The sequence below is a fragment of the Brassica rapa genome, chromosome A01 (genome assembly GCF_000309985.2).
Source record: "Brassica rapa cultivar Chiifu-401-42 chromosome A01, CAAS_Brap_v3.01, whole genome shotgun sequence".
NCBI lineage: Eukaryota > Viridiplantae > Streptophyta > Magnoliopsida > Brassicales > Brassicaceae > Brassica > Brassica rapa.
The window spans coordinates 8,177,915-8,201,230 of NC_024795.2; the positions used below are offsets into that span (position 1 = coordinate 8,177,915).

General features: G+C 34.0%; 4 protein-coding genes across 6 annotated transcripts; 2 read left to right on the plus strand and 2 right to left on the minus strand.

Annotated features, from left to right (window-relative positions):
- The first annotated feature begins 3,535 nt into the window (after window positions 1–3,535).
- On the plus strand, window positions 3,536–5,923 carry LOC103862354 (protein S-acyltransferase 8). The gene is made up of 5 exons (XM_009140055.3): window positions 3,536–3,574; window positions 3,989–4,174; window positions 4,478–4,777; window positions 4,865–5,098; window positions 5,182–5,923. The coding sequence occupies exons 1-5, from the start codon at window positions 3,536–3,538 to the stop codon at window positions 5,650–5,652; spliced, it is 1,230 nt and encodes a 409-aa protein (XP_009138303.1). The 3' UTR covers window positions 5,653–5,923.
- A 2,814-nt stretch (window positions 5,924–8,737) lies between these two features.
- On the plus strand, window positions 8,738–10,146 carry LOC103862363. Its single transcript, XM_009140067.3, has 2 exons — window positions 8,738–9,024; window positions 9,565–10,146. Exons 1-2 carry the CDS (start codon window positions 8,839–8,841, stop codon window positions 9,928–9,930), a joined length of 552 nt encoding a protein of 183 aa, XP_009138315.1. The 5' UTR covers window positions 8,738–8,838; the 3' UTR covers window positions 9,931–10,146.
- A 2,191-nt stretch (window positions 10,147–12,337) lies between these two features.
- LOC103862371 (zinc-finger homeodomain protein 2) lies at window positions 12,338–14,771 on the minus strand. Its single transcript, XM_009140079.3, has one exon. The coding sequence runs from the start codon at window positions 13,392–13,394 to the stop codon at window positions 12,717–12,719; it is 678 nt and encodes a 225-aa protein (XP_009138327.1). The 5' UTR covers window positions 13,395–14,771; the 3' UTR covers window positions 12,338–12,716.
- A 4,455-nt stretch (window positions 14,772–19,226) lies between these two features.
- LOC103862382 (tryptophan aminotransferase-related protein 2) lies at window positions 19,227–22,932 on the minus strand. Of its 3 annotated transcripts, XM_009140096.3 has the most exons (7): window positions 22,645–22,932; window positions 22,398–22,569; window positions 21,965–22,320; window positions 20,460–20,766; window positions 20,099–20,379; window positions 19,723–20,015; window positions 19,227–19,527 (listed from the first exon to the last, which is right to left on the minus strand). In XM_009140096.3, the coding sequence occupies exons 3-7, from the start codon at window positions 22,249–22,251 to the stop codon at window positions 19,331–19,333; spliced, it is 1,365 nt and encodes a 454-aa protein (XP_009138344.1). In that variant the 5' UTR covers window positions 22,252–22,320; window positions 22,398–22,569; window positions 22,645–22,932; the 3' UTR covers window positions 19,227–19,330. The 3 variants fall into 3 exon arrangements, with proteins under 3 accessions (XP_009138344.1, XP_009138335.1, XP_018508169.1); XM_009140087.3 differs by having other exon boundaries at window positions 21,965–22,569; XM_018652653.2 differs by having other exon boundaries at window positions 21,965–22,932.
- Between the last annotated feature and the right edge of the window lie 384 nt (window positions 22,933–23,316).

The following is a 23,316-nucleotide window of genomic DNA, read 5'->3' on the forward strand; positions in this document are numbered from 1 at the left end:
CCTTCACGTTTAGACTTCCAGAGTTTAGGTTATAGGCTAACTCTGACAGCGGAGATTTAGAAAGATTTACGAAGATCTAGAAAGATTTAGTTAAGATATATTATACTGCCTCGGTAAATGATTTTGTAACAGTGCCTTCAGAGATACGAGCCGACACCAGAAGATCTCTGACGAAATCGGCGTAGCAGGAAACCAAATCAAGCAAAAGATTCTTCGCCTCTACATACGAAAACTGTGTAGTGGATCTCTCTTATCTTTGGGAGTGTCTATAAAAGAAAGAAACCGGCTCCACGAAATCTCAGTCACGGAAGTCTTTCTTCAGACGAAAAGTCTAAACATTTGAAGATCTTTCCTCTGAGGTCAGTTAGCTTCGATACCCTAATTTGTTAAGTCGCATTGATATTTAACAAGGAAGCAATGTGTGTTACATTATTTTACTCTCTGAAGCTGTTTAGATCGTTGTCAGAGTTAGGGGTTATCGGTTGAAACTCGTTAGGTTCACTTATATCTTTGGCCAAAATTATGTAAGAATTATATTTGAAACCCTAATCATTGGACTCTCATTAATTAATAACTAGAAATATGTTTCAGTTCTATTAATTGTGTCGGGCAATTAATTGATATTATTTATAATCGTCATAAATAATCACACTGAAATCGGGAGATATCAGTCACTGAAATCACACCGTATCTCTCTATAAGATTTAGTCTACGATAAAGTTGCACTGCTTCACATAGGGGTAGCAGTGTCAATACGAAAAGTGAACAGTGTCCATTTCGGTCTCTTGGGCATATTGTCAAATACGGGAGAAATCTTTGGTAGAGCTCCAAATTATTTACGACGATAGGTTCACTTAGAAAATAATCGTCATAAATAATATCAATTAATTGCCCGACACAATTAATGGAACTGAAACATATTTCTAGTTATTAATTAATGAGAGTCCAATGATTAGGGTTTCAAATATAATTCTTACATAATTTTGGCCAAAGATCTAAGTGAACCTAACGAGTTTCAACCGATAACCCCTAACTCTGACAACGATCTAAACAGCTTCAGAGAGTAAAATAGTGTAACACACATTGCTTCCTTGTTAAAAATCAATGTGACTTAACAAATTAGGGTTTCGAAGCTAACTGACCTCAGAGGAAAGATCTTCGAATGTTTAGACTTTTCGTCTGGAGAAAAACTTTTGTGACTGAGATTTTGTGGAGCCGGTTTCTTTCTTTTATAGACACTCCCAAAGATAAGAGAGACAATACAATCACTACACAGTTTTTGTACGTAGAGGCGGAGAATCTTTTGCTTGATTTGGTTTCCTGCTATGCCGATTTCGTCAGAGATCTCCTGGTGCCGGCTCGTATCTCTGAAGGCAATGTTACAAAATCATTTACCGAGGCAATATAATGATATCTTAACTAAATCTTTCTAGATCTCCGTAAATCTTTCTAAATCTCCGCTGTCAGAGTTAGCCTATATAACCTAAACTCTGGAAGTCGAAACGTGAAGGTTACTCCGGTCTTTTCTCACCATTTGGCATATCCACGTTGGCCCAGTTTAAATTTTGTGGGCTTATACCTAATTTTCACATCTTCTTATGTTTTTCGCCTAATTCACTCTTTTAAAAGATTTTTAGTGTTTCAAAAAGTGTAATATGTTTCTGTTAAATTTAATTTTTGAAAACTATTCGAGAATTTATATTTACAGCATGTTTAATGATTAGTTGAGTTATTTTTAATTATGTTTTTGGAGAAATAACTTTGCTTAATCTTTTTTTTTTACATCAATAATTTTGCTTAATCTTTTTGTGTTATAACATCAGACATTACGCAACATATGGAATAGTGAAATAACGGGCCCTAAAATAACACTAGAGTATTTCAAAAACCTTATGTTGGGCGTTCAACCTAACGGTAGCTACAAACCTTTTGTTAAAAGCATTCACTACAATGTCTCCTAAAAGACTTTAAGTGTTCTGGGAGGTATTAAGATTAAGCCTAGAGAAACACACATTTGTTGAATATTGTCTTGTATGTTAATAGAGTCAAACGGTGTAACGAAGCCAAAATGATTCAACTGGACCTAAACACATATAACAGTGTATTAAGAGTGTAACAAACTGTGGTGCCAGGTTTATCTCACCAGCTACGGAAAATAAATTTAACAACAACCAGGTCTTGTCTATAGTCGAAAAAAAAACTACGGACATCGGTTCAGAACTTATTAAATAAAAAAAAAAGAATGTACCAAACTTAAAGATGTATATTCTATTATACCAACAATGATTAATGGAACAATTGGAGTACGAATGACAGTTAAGTTGAACACGTTGCACTGACAAGGTCAAAAGATAGAAGAAAGTTGGTCACTAATACCATATTAAGAATATACCAAACTTAAATTTTTATTTACAAGTATGAATGAGCTAGTTGAGCTGCACATATAATATTAGAGCGGAGTTATTAGCTTATTTAAGAATCGGTTCCGAACTTTTTTTAGTTAAAAGTTAAAAAATGATTTTTTATATTCCGCTAAAAATCCCCATTAATCATGTTCTTAGTGTTTTCAAATTCTCTTGTTCAAGTATGAAAACAATGTTAGATTCAGAATTAAAGAATGTATTTAGTATTTCGTGATTTGTCACTTATTACATAAGAGCAACTTCCACAGTAAAACCGATGAAGGTTTCTAAAAGAAAAAGAAAAATTAATATTATAATGTACTTATCATTTTTAAACAGTTGAAAAGTTTTAAGAGTGACATCTGTTACTTTATGGTGAAACCGAATTCTTAAAATGTCGAAACAAAAACTTTTCATGCTTTTCTCTTATATTTTTCTTATTTTTTGTTTTACTTTTAATTGTTAGAACTCTTTTCAATATACACAGTTGGAGCTGCTCTAACAAGTATAGTCGTATGTTGCAGGGCAGTTAAATTGTCATTTCATTAATTTAAATAGAATGGAATATTAATTCCATCAATTCCATAACTATTCAAAATAATTAAAGAAAAAAATATTCTTTTCATAATTATGATTTGGAATAAAAGGAATGAATATATTACATTTTTAACCAATTATATCCATCTTATCCCATCAAGATTTATTCCTTGAATTCTATTTCATGTTACCATTTACATCAGTGCTGTGCTGCGCCACGAGGAATGGGCCTGACACGAAAATGCGCAGGAAAAACGAGGGAGGGAAGGGCATATACTAATTGTGGCTTAAAGAAGTTAAACATGCTGACGTCATTCATATAAGCAAAAATAAGGAGGAGAAAGAAAAAAAGAAAAAAAAGAGGAAAGGAAAACGAAAAGAGACAACCTAAACTTTTTTTTTTTATAAAAGCTATCGTTCATCGGAAGAGACGACGCTCGCTCGCTCGCTAGCCTTTTTAACTATTCTGTAAATCAAAATCCTTTCCGGCAAGCGATTCTCTGGTACTGTTTTTTCAGGTTTTCGAAATCGAATTCCTTCTTCTGGCGTTTCTTCATCCGGAGAAAGCGCCGGAGGTTTGGGGATAAACTTTTCAAATGACACAACGGGTCTACCAAGCCTGGAAAGGAAGCAATGTAAGGCTCTTTCGTCATCGAACGATTTGACCCTTTATTCTCTTAGTGTTTTTCTCTTATGGGTATCCTCCAAAATCGATTCTTTTTGCTCTGAAAATGCTTGTGTTCTTAGTTGAATTTTGAGAAGTTTATCTACAGGGAGGTGGGTTACTATGTAGCATACAGTCTTAGTTACGCAAGTGTAAATCAATGATGCAAAGTCTTAATCTTTTTTTTTTGAGTATCATTAGTTAAATTATGTGCTTCAGATGCTAAAAGCATGTAATCGTAATGGCTTGATGTGTTTTGAATTAAACTACATTGGAGTATTAGTGGTTGTTGGTTTTATGGTTTCACTTAGAGCTGGATTTTAGCACAGTCTTATCTCTTCTGTTTGATCATTGATTTGCTCTGTTCTTTTGTTCTGTTTTGCAGAAGTTCGTCTTTGGTGGGAGATTGATATTTGGTCCAGATGCTAGATCAGTGCCACTTACCGTGCTACTTATCCTGGTTCCAGTTGTTTTATTCTGTGTGTTTGTAGCTAGGCATCTTCTCCATGAGTTCTCTCCCCACAACGCTGGATATGCTATCTTGGTGGTGCCGATTCTGTTCACTGTCTATGTAAGTCTTCTCTGGTGCTCATCTGATAGCCACATCTCATTTGATGTCTTGTTTTTTACATTTAATTCTTGTTTGCTCGCTGTGCATTTGGCGTTATCATCAGCATTCAATCAGCATTTTAGCACAATCCTATAAAAGCCTCAGATTTTTTGATTGATTGTTGAAAATGACTTGATTATACAATGCAGTCATGTAGCATAAGATGTTTCGTAACTCTGTCTTCCTGTTCTTTCACTTGTTGTGTGGGATTCAATATTTTTTATATTTTTTGCTTTGCTGAATCATGTGGTTTGGTTGTGATAGGTATTTATCCTCCTATCTTTCACATCTGCAAGAGATCCTGGTATTGTTCCAAGAAACTCGCATCCACCAGAGGAAGATCTACGCTATGAGACAACAGTATCAGCAGATGGAAGACAGACACCTAGTGTTCAAATTCCTAGGACGAAAGAAGTCATCGTTAATGGCACCACCGTTAGAGTCAAATACTGCGATACCTGCATGCTTTACAGGCCTCCTCGTTGCTCTCATTGTTCCATTTGCAACAACTGTGTCGAGCGCTTTGATCATCACTGCCCCTGGGTGGGCCAATGCATTGGACTGGTAAGCTCATTCACTTTGAAACAGATGATGTTCATAGTTTTTGTACTGAAAGCATATTCACTTTGAAAAATCTGTACCCTTTGGCAGAGAAACTATAGGTACTTCTTTATGTTTGTTTCTTCGGCAACTCTTCTCTGCGTGTATGTGTTCTCCATGTCGGCTTTTTACATCAATATTATAATGGAACATCAACGCGGAACCGTATGGATGGCTATGAGAGAATCACCTTGGGCGGTTGCGCTGATGATCTATTGCTTTATTGCCCTGTGGTTTGTTGGAGGCCTCACAGGGTTTCACTCGTACCTCATTGGTACCAACCAGGTCAGTTTCACTTGCAATCATTCTTCTGTTATCTTATGCAAATTGTGAGTCAACTGGTAGCAAATGCTGTGGGAATTTTGCAGACAACGTATGAGAATTTCCGGTACAGACCAAACAGCAGAACCGTGGCCTATAACCGTGGGTGTGCAAACAATTTCATGGAGGTGTTTTGCACGAAGGTTAAGCCCTCAAGGAACAACTTCAGAGCCTTCGTCGAAGAAGAACCTCCAAGAGTTGTTACTCTACCAACCATCGTCACCAATATCAACAAGCGATCAGCCGAAGCAGAGGATGAGATCGGGAGCCGGAGACAGAAAGTGGAAGACGATCTAGACATTGGAGACGATCTTATGAACTTATCACAGCGGTGTAATCCAGCAGAGGCCAGCAACGACCAACCTCATCAGACTTTGGACATTGACCAATTGGCTCTTGGGGTTGCTGATAGAGCAGCGACGATAAGGACAGAGACAAGGCATGGGAGCTGGGGAAGAAGAAGTGGGAGCTGGGATATAGCAGCAGATGTAGCTAATTCTAATGTCCGGGAGAGTTAAAGCTAATTGCAAAGGGAGGAAGATTATTATTGCTTTTGTTTTTAATTGTTCCAAACATTTTGGGGGTTTCTTTTAGGACAGAAGTGGGAAGATCTGATTTGGTTTTGGGGATTTGCCAATCAGTTCATGTAATCTTTGAGTATATTATTCCCCTTACTATCTCCCTTTCGTTTCCTTAAATATGTATTGTGTTGTTTTCTTGATGTTATGAGAAGTTGTTATTATATCTGAATTGGAAACTTCAGAAAGAGAATCACATTCGGTTGGAACCTCCTCCACCCTCTTGGCTGATATGTGGTATAGGTTTTAATGCATAGTAGAAGATCCTTCTCAGATATAAAGAGTGTATTGTATTGATGCATCTAATGAAAGTTTGTTACGTCCTTCATTTCGACTCTTATCATTTTCACTGCAGTCTCAAAATCTTTCTCTTGGCCATCCCTTAGACTTCAAACTGACAAGATTCTTCTTATGCTTCATGATCTTTTGGACTGGCGTGTGCATTTCCACTCCCGTGAAGGTATTAAAGGTGCTTATCTCATTGCTGATAGTGTGATCAAAGAGGATCGGTTCCAGTCTTATACTGCCAGGTGTTATCCCTTATGGTTAAGGCATATTTTTTGTTGAGCCTTTCCTTTTTTTTTGTTAGATTGGTTTTGATCCTTTGTTGTGTCACCTTTGTATCCTCCATTGATGTTTCATCCTTGTATCCTTCCTTTTCATTAATGAAAGTGTTAAAAAGAAAAATATCTGAGTTGATGATATCTAGCATAACTCTCTACCTTAAAACTCATGCTGTGTAGCTCAACCAAAATCCAGTTCTATCAGTTTCTCTTACATACATCATGCAAATTTGTGTTAACAAAAGAAATACAAATACAATTATACAACACTGTGGAAAACAAAATAAAATAACCTTTGTTTTTGGCAGCTTCACATTGATTTTAATTTGATTATGCTTACGTGTTGGCTTCACAGTCATTTAACAATTAATGTACTCACATACTAATTTTTTTAACTCCACCGCAGATAATTTTATGTGTTTGCACTAATTTTATTTAATCATGTCATTTTTAGTTCTTGCACTTTTAACTATTGTATTAGTGAATTGAAATTCTCTTCGTACAACTACTAAATAATTTCATTTTGAAAGAAATAAATTACAAAATCATTAAGATTTGCATCAACTAAAATATTGGAATGAGAATGTTTTATAAATTGAAAGTTTCGTTTCTTACTGAACTTAGCCATGGTTGAGGCTTACACACATGATGACAATAAATAATTATGATTGGTTATGAATTAAAGAAATTAAGGTAAAAAATACCACACACAAAGACATATATTTAGTTTAGCCAAATATTGTTTTTCTTTATAGAGTTTCATATCAAACAAAGAATTAGAAACATAATCAGATTGCTAAAAAACAATCAGAAATCAGTAAAGCTTTAAAAGAAAAGAAAATTCGTGAATCAATTGAGAAATAAGTTAAGGTGTCGAGTGAAGAGTTCACATTATTTTCCACGCAAATCTAACACTTTTCACTCGATTTTATCGTTTTTTATTATATGTACCAAGAATTTCTTATAAGAAAATACAAATTATTGGTTTAGAGTACTACATCAAATTTGCAACATGCCCAACAATATTAATACGACGTCCATCCATTTTTGTTGGTATTCTTAATATATGGTCCAATAATTATGTATGTTTAATAAGCCTAAAATATTTGTTTTACATTTTTTTATATTAGTAGAAGAAAGTAAGTATGGATAAAATATATGGGTCCGAAGAACCGAACCGGACTAGATTTGAAAGTAATACTAAACACAAAATCAAACTTATTAATTACTCATATGGATATAAAATTTTAATATCCAGACTTGAATTTGATCCAAACTAATATATTTTGGATACCAAAAGTATCTAAATCACAATTATATACTTAAATATGTTAATTATTTGAAATTTTATATTTATTAGATGTTCAAAATATGAAAATATCTAAAAATTATCAACATAGTCACACGTAAATATAAAAAAATAACAAAAAATGTTGAAAATACTGAAAATTATTTATTCTCAATCCAAATATTTAAATTGAATTACTCCCTTTGTTTTAATATAAGTGGTTTTAAAGGTTTTTGCACATGGATTAAAAAATAATTTTTTATACAATTCTTCTTGGTTGCATAAAAACATCATTGAATGAAACTAATTCAACCAATAAGAAAAAACACATTATTTTGTAATTGGTCACAAAATTCAAATGATATTAAATTCTTTCTAGAATTACGTGAACATCAATTATTTTGAAACAAAATTGTTTTTCTCTAAACACCACTTCAAATGATACGGAAGGAGTAATTATTCTGTAAATTTAAATATTTAGTTTTACATTATTCAAATTTTTATGTTTTATATTATTTTATTTTTTTTTATTTTGACAATTTAAGTATATTTGAATTTTTTTTTTTAAATACATAATTAAAATGGATACCCGAACTCGAATCCGAATCGAACCCACAATAATTCGAACCAAATTCAAACCAAAATTTTAAAATATCCCAATACGATTTAATTTTCTAATTTAAAAATCAGAAATCTGAATAAATTAACTGAATTCAAACATGTATAAGAGTGTCCACCCCGAGAAAAAGATAGACAACAAATCTCTTAGTACAACATATAATAATAAATAAATCAATAAACTATTTTACTCTGTGCACAGCGCGGATTACTACCTATGTATAGAGTATAATGTATGTCAAATAAAACTTCAGTGAAATATGTTCATATAAGATTAGATCACTTCTTTTCTACGATCACCAAGGACCTCAACACTTGTCACGACATAGCTCAATTTTCTAAACAAAGAAAGAAGATCATAGACGATTTTTTCGTTGACTAAATCTATACAAACCACATACTATTAAGATAGGTTCTCCAAATTTAGCAAATAGAAGCAAACTTTTAGTAAAAACCTTACGCATTTTACATCAATTCTTAATATAGTAGTTTCCAAGAATATCAAACGTCCCTGACCAAGCCCTAGGTGTACTTGTATATATACCCACCCTCAAACTAAAAGCAAATGAACATATAGAAAACTGAATAACAACCGGAAGAAAAAAGAGAAAAAGAGAAAAAATAAATAAATAAAACAAAACTTCCGACGCAAAGAAAATGGCAACGTTCTCAGTTCTGTCTACCTTCGCCGCGGCGGCAATTACGTTGCAACTACTCCTAGTTCCAGCTTCAGCCTCTCCTCACATGAAATACATTGACGCTATCTGCGATCGCTCCCACGACCAAGATTACTGCGTTAAGACATTGACCACCAACCCCCCTACAGCTGCTCCCATTGGCCTGGTACTCATCTTTAAACCACTGTCTCTTTGTTTGCGTTAAATCACAGAAGAAATTTACGTTTGAATTATGGTTTATTCAGTTTATTTGGCAGTCCGGTAATATGTAATCAGAAAATCTTCTAACATTAGTCGAAAAACATTTTAAACAGACAATCCGACAATGTGATACTTTTTTGGGAAATTGCACCCAGTATACACAAAAAAAAAACAAAATTCACTAACTAACTAAAAATATCCCCTCTCTCCTACTTTCTTTTCCTATCTCTCTGTATTCTCTTTTTAAAAATCTAATTTCACTTTTTTTTTTTTGGCTATTCAGCAAATAAGCCCTACTTTTTTCCACACTGTAGCATTTAGTGTGTTTATACCGAAGCTGGCCGGATTAACTAGCTGCATATATATATAAAAAAAAGAATATCATGTTTACTTAATATGTTTCTATTGTTTCAAAAATACAACTGCATATGCTTTACGTGTGAAAGAGCTTAAATGAGAAAGAGCATTAGTATTAATACTAATAAAATCTCTTTATTATCTCTAGAATCCACTGGCCGAGGCCGTGATGGCGCTCACCATAGCCCACGCCGAGAAGACAGCGGCTTTCGTGGCTGAGACGGGTAAGACTGATCAAACGTTTACTGAGTACCACAAGGCCTACTTAGCCGTGGTGGCTGATCTCAAGAGCGCAAACCTGAAGCTCAAGCAATCCCCTGACACTGCTCACTACGACGTTAGGTCTTCGACCGACCAGATGAAGCGCGTGGAGGGATTAGTTGCCAGCAAAAATGACCAGGCTTCAACTACACTCAAGGAAATGACGGTGCAGATGGAGAAACTTCTTGATCTTGCAGCTAGTGCCGCCGATGCTGTGGACGATGATGATGAGAACATCCACCGTCGCGTCTGATTTTAAACCGGTCCGGTTTCGTTTTTTTGTGTTCACAATACAAAATATAATAAATAAATGAATATACATATACACACACACAAATGTGTTGTGATAAACTAGTAATTAAGTTTTTGAAATATTTGCAGAACTAATGTTGTCAATATTTTTGGCATATACAAAGAGTCTGCTGTATTATCTTTTTATAAAACTAAATATAAATCTGATTTGTATCAATTGTTGGACAACCCAAAAGCGCCAAGACAGCACCTGGTACAAACATATTGACTTTTGTAAGCTTTAGAAAAACATACTGAAGTTTTGGAAAACCCCACAAGATTAAAGGTCTTACAAAACACGGAACTGAAATAGAATTCTAATCGTTGGCCAAGTTAAGCCTAAGCCTATTGAGTAAAGTAGCAGTTGAAGCTCATTCTTGGTTGTTGTCTGGTTGATCTGGAAAATCGCCTAAGGACTGATCTTCTTTGAAAATGTGTTGTACTTTTTCAGGAAAATAAATTGTGTTGTTTCTAGCTTAGCGAATATAATTCCGAGAATTAGAAACTCTCACCTTTTTTATTCTTAGTACCATCAAGTTTTGAAGCTGTTAATACATAGTTCAAATTTATAAATGATTTATTCACATAATTAATGAAAATTTTAATTTTCATGATCAATTAGTCCATCTTCTATAGATTTCGGGTTTCTTCTAATATTTTTTCTTACGAAATCAGAACAAATTGCCTATGAACCAGACAATGCAATACTTATTAGGATTGATTCGAACTTTCTGGATTTAATGTAAATATAAAAGAAAATCTAAATCAATTAAGGCAGATATCTGATTGTTTAGGGTTTGTTACTTTGTTTCTTTAGTTACTCAAATTACACAATTTCAATATAAACCCTAAAAAGTAAAAACATTTATGTAAGCCTCAATAATCTGACACTATTATTTAGAACTAGCTAGGTCAACTGTTTTTTTTCCTCTTAGTATGACTTTTTGAAATATGAAAACAGTGTGAAATCAAAAGATGTGGATTCTATAAGAAAACAGTGTGAAATCAATAGAGTTGAACCTATATGAGTTGAAAGAATCGAAAATCTTAATTTAATGGAAAATGGCTATAAGCACGGTCGAACCGCACAGTCTGTATTCTACTTACAAGGTCTATAGATATCATGCAATTCTGCGAGATTTAATGTAGACTTTGGAGGTTCGACCGCAGAATCTACTCAGATTCAAGAATTTCTGTATCATTTAGACAATACTTAGTAATGAGATTCACATTTTTTACAAACAAAAAAATGTATGACCTAAACTTTGTAAATATTATGAAATTCTACGTGACTTACGTTTGTGTATATTTTCCTATTCGATAAATAAAAATGCAGAGCGTGTTTTAGAAAAATCTTAAAAGTTATCGTTTCTACTTTAGCACCATCTTAAAAAAATATTTGCTAGATCCAATGTAGAGATTCACATTCGTATTATCAAACTGATGCAATCAATCATGTCTACATACAACTAAGCTTAAACGGCTAATTAGAAGAATCGCAAGCTAGCTTGTGCATACAAAAATATACGAAAATCGTTATTTTCAATCTTTCTAATTTTATATTTTCGTTAGTACCAAAAGTATATATCCGATACTTTAAATTGACAAGAAACAATTGAAATTTTATAAAATCTCTAAAATATTTTGGAGAAAAAGAACCCCAATACCAGGGTAATTTGATATGTTTATATCAAACCATTACAGCGATTAAATGAGGTCTATCTATTAATGGGGGTTGTGTCGTGATGTGAAAGAGACAAAAGAGTGAGAGGTTTCAAAGCAATGCTCAACAGAAAAAAAGTTAACATAAAAGGAAAAAAAGAGAGAGACGAGTTAATGTGATCAGCGGTGAGTTTTGGTAAGATAGCGATGAGAAGGTGACAAATGTGAATTCATGCCTTTCTCTCGTCATTTTCTGCATCAAGATGGATTCCATCATGTCCATCCAAAATCATTGGTTTAATTTTTAGCATATTCCTTTTGGGATTTATTTTCGAACTACATAGCTGAATTATGTATTCATTTAAGATTTCCTTTTTATTTTAATTTAGTTACAATAATAAGAAGTATTATAATCTAATCACGGATCATGAAAATGTATTAAGAAATTTTATTCTTTACCTAGTTTCGTCTTTATAGTCCACTTGATTGGGTTGAAAACCGTACTTATGTTCACATTCCGGAATTTATGATTCATACATAATCTCTTTAACCAAAGTCAGGATAAGATTAACCGCAAAGAAGATACAAATATGTTACTTAAGATGTAGCAATTAGCTGCTAGCTCGATTATTCTAATTGAATTGGGAATATGGCAATGCAGAATGAACTTGTCCATATGTGGAACTGCGGATATTCATATAGTACTATTAAAGTGGAAAGAGCTTATATATTGATTACCAAAGTTGGTTTGGTTTACAAAGACTCGAACAGGTTAACAGTCTAAGACACTATAGGGTAAAACAACTTGGTCTACGACTAGCAACTTAGGCTAGAAACACCTTACTTTGAGTACACTAAATATCAGTTGCATCATAAGTAACTTTTATCAACTTAACCATTCGAACAAAAGCTGAATATATCACAATGCCTCCTAAACGGCTAAACCGTCCCAAAGTAGTAGATTAATTAATTATCTAAAAGAAGAAATCATGTCCGGAAGTAAAGTACTTACAAAAAAGTCATTACCAACAACAAAAAGAAAAAGAAGCAATGATGATCTCTTGCGCTTAAATCATACAAGAAAATTTAGGGTTTCTTACCAAGAGAGTTCTTGTTGTTATGCATCCAAATCTTAAGCACTTGTCTCCTAACACCAGTTTCCGCACAGAACTGCTCAACCGTCGCGTCATCATGCTTCTGAATTCTCCACCCCAACCTCTCCGCGAAGGCCAACATCTTCTCCTTCTGCTCCGCTGTGAACTTCGTTCTAAACCTCTTAGCCCTTGTTCCGCCGCTGCTGCTCGGATTCGACGTATCCTCCTCGTCCCCAGAGGCCGCAGGAGGCCTGTAAGGCTGTCCTGCCGCCGCCGGAGACGTTAAATGGAGGTATCCTGGCGGCGGCAGCTGAGGAGGACGGTTGTAGTACGTTGGAACCCTGTGTGCCCTGCCGCTCATGACTTCGGTTTCCTTCCGGTGGAAGTTTCGGTGGCAGCCACAAGCTGCACACTTGAGAGCGTCGAGTGAACCATCTTCACCGGAAGGCATGAACTCACAGCAGCCGTCCACGGCGTGGCCGCCGATGTTAACGGCATGATTTTTTAAGCACTCTCTGTACCTTACCTTCGACCCTCCAACGGTTTTTCTACTACCTCCTCCGCCACCACCTCCGCTTGAGGTCGCTCCCTCGCCGCTCAGAGAGTCGTAACCTCCGGTGGGGTTAGCACCTGACATCTCCATTTCTTCTTCTTGCTCCTCAAAGTTCATTTTTCTTATCTCTCTCTCTCTCTGTCCCTCTTTATTTTTAATCCTTCAACGTCACAAGAGACATCTGTACAGTTAAATTGTATACTTAAAAAACTATTCCGGAGACCAATAATTCAAGAGGGTTAAGAGTACAAATAATGAAAATGCATAGTTATATATACAAAACATATATATATATATATATAATTTAATCTAAGTGAAAAGATGAAACTATGAAGATAAGAGAGAGAGATGATGAGAGTGTGGTCAACAATTCGCAAGCCTGGCGCTTGGTAAAAATGAGCCTCAACTTTTTTAAGTTTTTATTTTGTTTTAGCATATTTCATATTTGTCATGTATATATAGTTTCATAAAATAAATAAAATAATGAAACACAACGTTTACTGGGTTTACTGAAAGTACAGTTTATATGATAAATAAACAAAAGTTTGTTCTGTTGTTAGATTAGTTTAACTATATAAGTGGTGAGTTTGAGATTGATTAGTGATTAAAAGGGCGCTTAGGGTTTTGTTCATGGTACGTGTGACTCTGGGGACTTCAATGCTAAATTGGATTGATGTATAGAACTGCGGTCTAAGCAAAAGTGTCTTTGAGAACTTACCGATCACAGCAAAATGGCAAGAGCACGAGACGTAGAGATAACGTGTCAAGTTGATAGGTCCGGCCTTAATTTTGTGTGTGTTCACTATAAACAAACAAGAAAACATAAAGCAATATATAATTGTTTCCGCACTATTGTTTTGTAGTCAAATTACCTTATGTTTCTATTTCTACATAGCTAAAGACCTAATGTTACATTATGGTTTGTGCAACCCTTTTCAAGATCAAATTTCAATAATCGAACCTGGCTATAACTTACCCCCAAATGCATATACAAATTAGTTTTTTTTTTCCAAGAAAGTGTGTCAATTTTTTCCCTAATCAGAAATGACCGTACGTGTTACGTTATGTCCATGTGTGTACATTGTATTCGTCAGGTATTCTTAAACTATATAGTGTCCAGTAACATGTTTACTTTGAATAGGTCATGTTTTATCTATTTTGATAGAACAGATAACTACTATGTATACTTTCTTGATATACAAAGTTATTCTACATTTCAAAATTGATCAACGATGTTAGGATTATTATAACATCTAACCATTCTTTGTGATTAATTGACTAATTAATATGATGAAAAGCGTTGGAAAAAAATACAAAAATGTTCAAGATTCAAGACTAGGTGAAAATGAGACTCAACCTCATATCCTGAGCAATTTGGTATCAAAAATAATAATTAGAATTTTTTCAAAACAAGGACTCATTTGTGAAGAAGGAAAAAGACAAGAAGAGTTATTATGTAGACGATCAAGTTGATAGAGAAGGGAAAGATCCGATTGTGAAAAAAGACAAATTACACAACGGCCGGGTTTGACGACGGAATAGTTCCACAAAAAGATGTGATGTGGCGTAGTCAGGAGAAAGTTGATGATGAATTTTGCAGAAATATCACGTGAACTAGGTTAAGACCCGCGCCTTGCGCGGGATAAACATTATATATGAAAATTATTTTATATATTATATGTTTATAACATATTATGAAATAATAAATATATATTGAATAATTAAAAAGTCATTATCTACTACTTATATTATTAAATTGGTGCGAACATATAAATAAATTTAATAAATCGAAAAAATATTTTTTCCTATTTGATATGATATGTAATTAAATTTAAATGATAGTAACATATATATGGTATATGTTAATATTAATATTTATTAGATGATGCTTTTTGTTCATATTTTTTTAATCATTTGTATCTATTATAGCAAAAAGTCTAAATTAGTGATAACAAAATTTTCACTGTGGGAATAATGGTTTAAGTAATTTATAATATTTTAAAAAATTAAGTTGTCAATATTTTTTCAAATTTTTTATCAAAAAAAATGTTCAAAATAAATTTCAAAATTACGATATTTTTGTATTTTTATATGGCATATAGTTTAATTTAAAATGATACATATTTTTATATATTTTTAATTATTGATACTTATTAAATGAGACTTTTAACTTATATTATTTTTCAATTATTTGTATCATGTCATAACAAAAGTTTAAATCATAGATCACAAAATTTGAATGTGAAACTTTTAACAGTTTTAGTAATTTATACTCGTTTTTAAAAATTAAAAATATAATATATAAATAATTTTTTAATTTTTATTATATCGTTACTATGATTGTTTGATTTATTTTAATAGCTTAAAATTAAACAAATATAATTATAATACACACTTATTTTTATCAAATCTTTATTATTCAAAATCATTAATTGTCATATATACTTTAGTCACATTAGACAATTCCGTAATCTTATTTAAGGAAATAATAAATCACATTAATAATGTATATATTGTGGTTTAATAAAAAACTTATTATATATTTAAATGGACCAACCTATTTCTCTAAGGATTCTAAGAATCATTCTAGTGATGACACGTGGCTACAAAAAAATGTTGCAATGCTTCTCAAATAATATATAGGGGATGTTTGTGTGGTTCTGTCTTCCTCCGCATCTCTTCTCCTCATCCATATATATTCTAGATTTACATTTGCTATAATATTTGATGTCTGGTTCTAGAAGCTTTTAAATTTCAATTTTCGTTGGATGACATCATTTGTTATGTACTTAACTTTTTTTTTGATCGAACTGTTATGTACTTAACTTTTTATGTGAATTTTCGGGAAGACGACCTATTTCCACACCAGAACTATTGTATAGTAATAAATGTACACAATATTTCAACCTTGTCGTAATTTCACACCACAAAAGTATAACAACTCCCTTCCACACACAATGAAAGTTCAAAACTCGTTTCCACACAAACTGAACTAATACCTACAAAAACCGGTTAAACGTTGGTTAGTGTTCTCTAAACCATAAACTTAACCAGTAACTAAGTTAACTAACCAAAAATGACCCGATTACGACCCAGTTAGAGAATATAAAGCAGTTTAAATCAATAAACCAGACAAACCCAAGACTAGACTTAAGAAAATTAGAAACCCTAAATCCTTGTCTCTCTCGCCAAGAACGTCGTTGATCTTCTGCTCAGCTCCATTCAGGTTAGTGTTCGACAATTCTCTCTCTCTCTCTCTCTCTCTCTCTCTCTCTCTCTCTCTCTCTCTCTCTATCTCTATCTCTCTTTGTCTCTGTCGTTATTGTTCTGTCTCTCTCTGGTATTAACTTAGTGTCTCTCTGTTTTTCAGAAATCGACAATGGAGCCATGAACTGATGTGAATGTTGAGTGGAATAATGCATCTGATTTTGACCCGGGGACTCCTGATTCTCCTGATTTTGACTCTGATGGTGAAGTTCGAAAAGAGCGTAATGATTACAACATTGAAAAAAGAAGCCATGAATTTTGTTGATTAACCTCAAGTGAAGCATAACTTGTATTCAGAGACAGAAGATGATGAAGAGAGGGAAGAGATTAAGAGAAATATCTACAGGAGCCATTGTATTAGATTTTAGGGTTCTAAAAAATGAAAGGGAAATCGATTTTGGGGGTTTTTAGAAGGTTTCGGGCCGGGTTTAAATCAATCCTTAGTCGGATCTTTATCTGGGTCTGGTTGTACCAGTACCAACCGATTTGAACTGGTTTACTATCGGTTCATGTTATAAACCATTAAAACCAAGTCAAATCTCGGTTTGTGTGGAAACGAGTTTCAAACGTTTATTGCGTGTGGAAGGGGGTTGTTATACTTTTGCGGTGTGCAATTACGACGAGGTTGGAACATTGTGTATATTTATTACTATACGATAGTTTTGGTGTGGAAATAGGTCGTCTTTCCTATATTTTCCATGAATGTTAATGGTTCTCAAGCGCGATAAAGGAATTATGTTCTATTGATTGTATTTTTTGCCAATTCTTTTTATTTACTAGACATGTGGTTATATAGTCCATGCGGCCATGCCCATAGGAAGAGCACCATTAACAAAATGATTAATGGTGCACCATTAACAAAACGATTAATGGTGCACCATTTTCAAAAAAAAATGAGCACCATTAACATCACTGAATCATAAGCACATTCTCAATATTGGAGTTTTTTCTAATATTTTAATAGGAAAATCTCTCAAAAATATGAGAGATCCATGCCAAAAAATCGAATAAAATACTTTGCTCTTTAATTAAATATTAATATTTTTGGTGAGAACTCATGAGCCGATGGTTTTAATGCCTACATTTTAGTGAGTGTCATTCTAGGGAAAATGATATATTTTCCGATAAATTAATTGTTTTCGGCTTTTTCACACACAAACTTTTAAGCTATGTTAAAAACTACATAAACAGCAGAAAATGACTTATTCCTCTCTGAACTAGTTGTTTGGTTTTTTCACACACAAACTTTTAAGCCAAACCACATAAACAACTCTATCTTTTTGAATTACATACACAAACTATCGATTTTAAACTAATTTCTCTAAAACCGTAAACAGTATTATTTAAATGTTAACTTGATTTATGACAGGTGGAGAGTCGATTGAATTTGGGTTTATAAAAAAATACTATGTCATTTTATTTTATTTCTTCTTTTTTAGTCAACTGCTTTTCTTCTGTAAAAATCATTTTACTCTTCATCATCAATTAGGGATAAAATTTATTATTCTGCAGAAGAATAAAACGTTTTACATGACGCATAAAGAAAGAAGAGCATCAACTACTAGCCTACCAATCTCCATGTATTGCCACAAGGAACTATAAAATCGGTGAATTGACAAAAAAAAATAAGAAAAAAAATAAAAAGACGTAGTACTTTTTTATCAACTCAAATTAAATCGGCTCTCCATCTGAAACCAAGTTAACGTTTAAATAACACGTTTACGGTTTTAGGGAAATTAATTTAAAATTGATAGTTTGTATGTTATTCAGAAAATAGAGTTGCGCATGCGATTTTTTTGCATAACTTAAAAGTTCGTGTGTGAAAAAGCCACGAACAACTAGTTCATCGGAGAATAAGTCATTTTTATGTTATTTATGTGGTTTTTGGTACGACTTCAAAGTTTGTATGTGAAAAAGCCAGAAACAACTAGTTCATAAGGGAATAAACCATTTTCCCTTGCCATTCTAGTACCAGAATAACTTATATCACCATTTACTTAAACACAACTATAATAAAGGTAGAGTAAACATTTTATCTTCTTGCTGCCGATGGCTTAATGCCTACATTTAGTGAGTGCCATTCTATAACCAGAATAATTAGATTGCACTAACTTAAACACAACTATAATAAGGGTAGAGTAAACATTTTATCTTCGCAAGATTAGGTAGAAGCATTTCCATAATTAGTTTTCTTTAATGACTGAATACAATTTATTCAAATTAACAAGCAAGAAAGTTGATATTCGTGCTTGATGGACCTTAATCTGCCTATCACAGTTAGATGCATTACACTCAGTGGCGGAGCTAGGCTTGGTGAGGGTGGTCATATGACCCATATCAATTTGTATCAAAATAAAATTTTCCTTGTATTTTACAGAACAAAATTACTGAAAATTTAACTTATTGACCCATATAACATATGTATATTATGCATTTGATCCGTGTAAACAATCGAGATGGCTCCGCCACTGATTGCACTTATAAGGTTTGGTCTGCGGATAAATTACTAATTTTGATATATACTACAAGGGAATATAATTTGTAATAGTGAAAAACAAAGAACTGGGTCATGCTACCATTCAAACTTAAACGTTAACTAATGTTGGATGAACGTTTGGTTGACCAATGATGATACGACACAAACACTCGGTAGTGAATGAATCCACGTTCATTCATCTAAGATGGTTGAAAGTCTCGATCATCGCATTATTCAAATTTCCATACTATGGAACAAACACTTGTTACAATGTTAGATACACATATTGTCATGACATGCACGTGTGTACTTACAAAGTTGAATTGAAGAAAGATGAAATCCTGTGAAGAAAAATATTAAAGATAGAATCTCTATCTAACATGCTTACCCTCACATAGCTCAGATCATCTCCAAAATACTTTCCACTTTTGGTTAGAATATTCTTCTTTTCTCTCAGAAACTTTTCACAATCCACAATCCCTTCTTCACACTTTAACCATGCAAAAGCTGCACAAAAATACGTCAAACAGTATCAGTTAAAAAATAGTTTGATACAAAGGTCAGGTAGTATGGTGGCCTTTAGGGAAAATTCCACACTGTAACATGCATTTTTACCGGGACCGATTCAACCCGTAGGATATATATATATATATATAAACTAGTTTGATATTAATCATTTACTTTGTTTTTCTTTTAAAGTACCTGGTTGTGGCTCAAAGACTTCTCCTAGGAAATTGCAACGTTGAGAGGCAAAATCAGGAACGGTAAAACCTTTACTAGTCTTCGATGCTTGTTTCAATAGCTTCCACCTCTCAAACATGGCATCATAACTGTGCTCAAAAAAGGATTTAGCCGTTTCATTACCACAACTGTCTGACACTGCCTTCAAAACCTTGGCTACTCGAAGCTGCGAAACCTTTGAAACCCCAATCGTGTTGAGTTCTATGTACTCTGTCATTTTCTTGGCCGTCTCTTTGTCTTTTACCAAAGCCCATCTAAGAAAATGTAAGGTTCAAGATACACTTCCCATTTTTTTGTTTTGTTCCCACAAAATAAGAAAATAGTAACAAGAATGTACCCAATGCGCATCCCTGCATGGCCAGTGCTCTTTGAAGCAGTGAAGAGCATTACATCGTGATCAGCTATCGATGTTATAGGCGTATACTGCGGCCAGTAGTACGCTAAATCATGGATCAGTATACCTTCACTACGGTTCACCATTGATTCTCTCAAGATCCCATCAGGGTTGTTCGGTGATGTAACAAGTTCAATGTATGGACCTTCTTCCTTGTATGTCTTTGCATCTCCTCCCCATCTATATAAACCCGATTTAAGACAATCTGTAATCAACGGGTACGACTGCAACCAAACCAGATACACACGTTATAGTGATTTATATGCTCAAGGAAATCAAGAAAGACAGCTGTGATATAACTCACACAATAATAAGGCGCAGCTGAGACGACATTAATAGGACCAGAGTCATCATGTGGGGAGAGAGCATAGAGAGCAGCCTGATACAATTGTGTTGAGCCAGTGCCAACAACAATATAACGGTCTTGTGTTACAGCGTTCCCAACAACCTTATGCACTCTTACAATCTCTTTGGCAAGTTCTGGTTCAAGAAACCAACAAAGCTCATTGTTATTATCTGAAAAATAGCTGAGAGATTGCCATCCAGCTATCACCATTGTTGTCATATGACCCATTTCTTGCCAGTATCTCTCATACACCATTGGATCGCCACTGCATATAACCACCGCATGGATCAAAGTACATTAATTAGTTTTATAATGCGACAAGAATGTTTGAGTCAAAAAGAATTGGTGGGTCCTTTTTTTTGTTAATGGAGAGCATAAAACAACACGTTCCTGTTTCTGAAACAGCAAAGAACATGGTCAAGCAGATCACTAAAGTAGTCCTTTAGATTCTCTTAAAAGATATATATATATTTTTTATGCATGTATGCAGAATCATGTCCACCAAAACGAGGGCCCTCTTTACTTTTTTTTTTCTTTCACTTTTGCCTAGAATTCAAAAGAGTTTCTCTCAATCATCTTAATTGATTTCCATTGTTTCAACTTATTGGGCATCACTAACTAAATTAATAGCGAGCATCCAAAAAGGAACATCACTCACTATCTTCCTCCCTCTCACAACATTCCACATACCAACCAAACCCATATAAATAAATAAAAATCACTCTCTTCTTTACGTCCATTATCAAACAAGAATGACCCATTTTACATTTATGACCAATACATACAAAATCCCATATGGACCACCAAGATCAATCAACATGCAATTTTTTTTTTTTTTTTTTGCATACTTTTCAGGATTGATTTGACGAGTCATACGAAAGTAAATAACAGAACCAAATATTCAAATTAGCGGCGTACGTTAAGGAACAGAGAACCATACACAGAACGAGGACATATTCCACGGTAACTTGCAATATATAGAGTCTGGTTATAAAAATAGGCAAGTCAATGAAGATGATCATCACAATTTTTAGAGTAGTAACGTTACTCTCTTATGAAGTTTGAATTTTAAATTGAATGGTGCTTAAGAGGATAATCCCAGATTCGTTGCTATACTAGCTAGTGACTTTCAAAGCAATCAAGTGTGGGATAAGGGAGAAATTAAATTTGTCTGTAGATTCTATATGATACGCCATTAATACACATTTATTAAACTGACAATACCATTGAAAGAATAAACAAGCAATTACAGTTCTGCCAGAAGATAAGAACTGTTTCTTTTTAAAATTTGCAATCAAGAACACTTGAAGAGTGTTGAAAGAGATACTATTGGAAGTCTCAGTCCTGTGAATGCATAGAGGAACATATTTACACAAGAGACTAGACTAGACGAGGGTATATTCTATATTACCTATTATGATATAATTATGAGAAATCAAGAAATAAAAGCAGTAGAAACTTACAGTTTGAGATTGATAATTCTGTCGTCATCCTCTTGAGTCTCGTTATAGTTGCAAGATGCTGAAGACAACGAAGAAGATCCTGAGGCGGTGGTGGATACCACAGGCCATTTGCTATCACCATACACCGTTCTATCCAGTGAGTTAGATACCACAGGCCATATACTAACAACATACGAGGAGTTTCCACCGTCAGTACCCTTCAAGATCCTTAGTATCAAGCTGAAGTTTACAGCCAATGAGAGGACCAACATGTTCCTCCAAGACAGAATCCTCGGAACCTTTCCCATTTTCCTCTCCAAACTAAAACCAAATTCTTAAGGAAGAAGAGAACCAAGAAACAGAGTGGGGTTTTGTAGCTGGAAAGAAGACCTCTTTTTTAGATATTTTAAATTAAGACCGCAAAAAGGAGAAGGAACACTAGTGGGTTTTGTACCTGTCCAGCGAGACTGGACCTTTTTTTTGGCTGAAGATATGAATGTGAAAGAGATTTAAAAGAACAACCCTTGAAGAATCTCAAGAGATAAAGTTGCTGCAAGCTTTCTTCACAATGTAATGGCAAAAAAAGCTGTATATCTTGGCAGACATATTCTAAAACCGAAGACTATCTGCCAAAACATAAAAGACAAACATAAAAAGTATCTGTCAAAATTGCAAAATTAGAATCAGGACTTATAACAAACCTTTCTGCGAAGAAGCTTTTAGATCGAGCTCTTTGTTCCCATTAATGAGAAGAAGAAGAAGAAGAAGGTGGTGTTTTAGCTCTGTTTCGCTTGTAGGCTTTGGAAACGACGGCAGTACATGAAAATCGAGCGAGAGACACTGAACAGAGTCAGGATCTCTGTTTAGTACAAGACTGGTGAATGGTTATGTAATACTACTTTCTAGGTTCACGTCACTTCTCAGCTCTTACATGTAATTAGATTAGTAGATGCGTTCGTGCACCGACTTAAAATATATCATTTCTATTTCCGCTTCAATATATATCGGTTAATTAATAATTTGTAATTTTGAAATTCTTCTGTATACAAACATTTATTTTAAATTTTAAACCAATGAATTTTAAACCAATGAAGTCTCTGGTTCTCGGTCTTATCGATTGGCAGGCGAAACAGCAGTGATAAGTGTGGTTGGATGTAGAAGTAGAAGTTATCGGGTGACATGCTATGGATAGCAGCGGTAACTCGTGATCATTGGCTTTCTCTCAGTTTTAAAGTCTACTAAGTTTTCTGTTCTTTTCGTGCGTAGATGATAACCGCTTATTTAGTTCTACGTCGGTGTAGATTTATGTTTTTTTAAGTTACCTCGGTGTAGGTTTAAGTCACCCCTAGTATAGATTCTAGTTACCGCTTTTT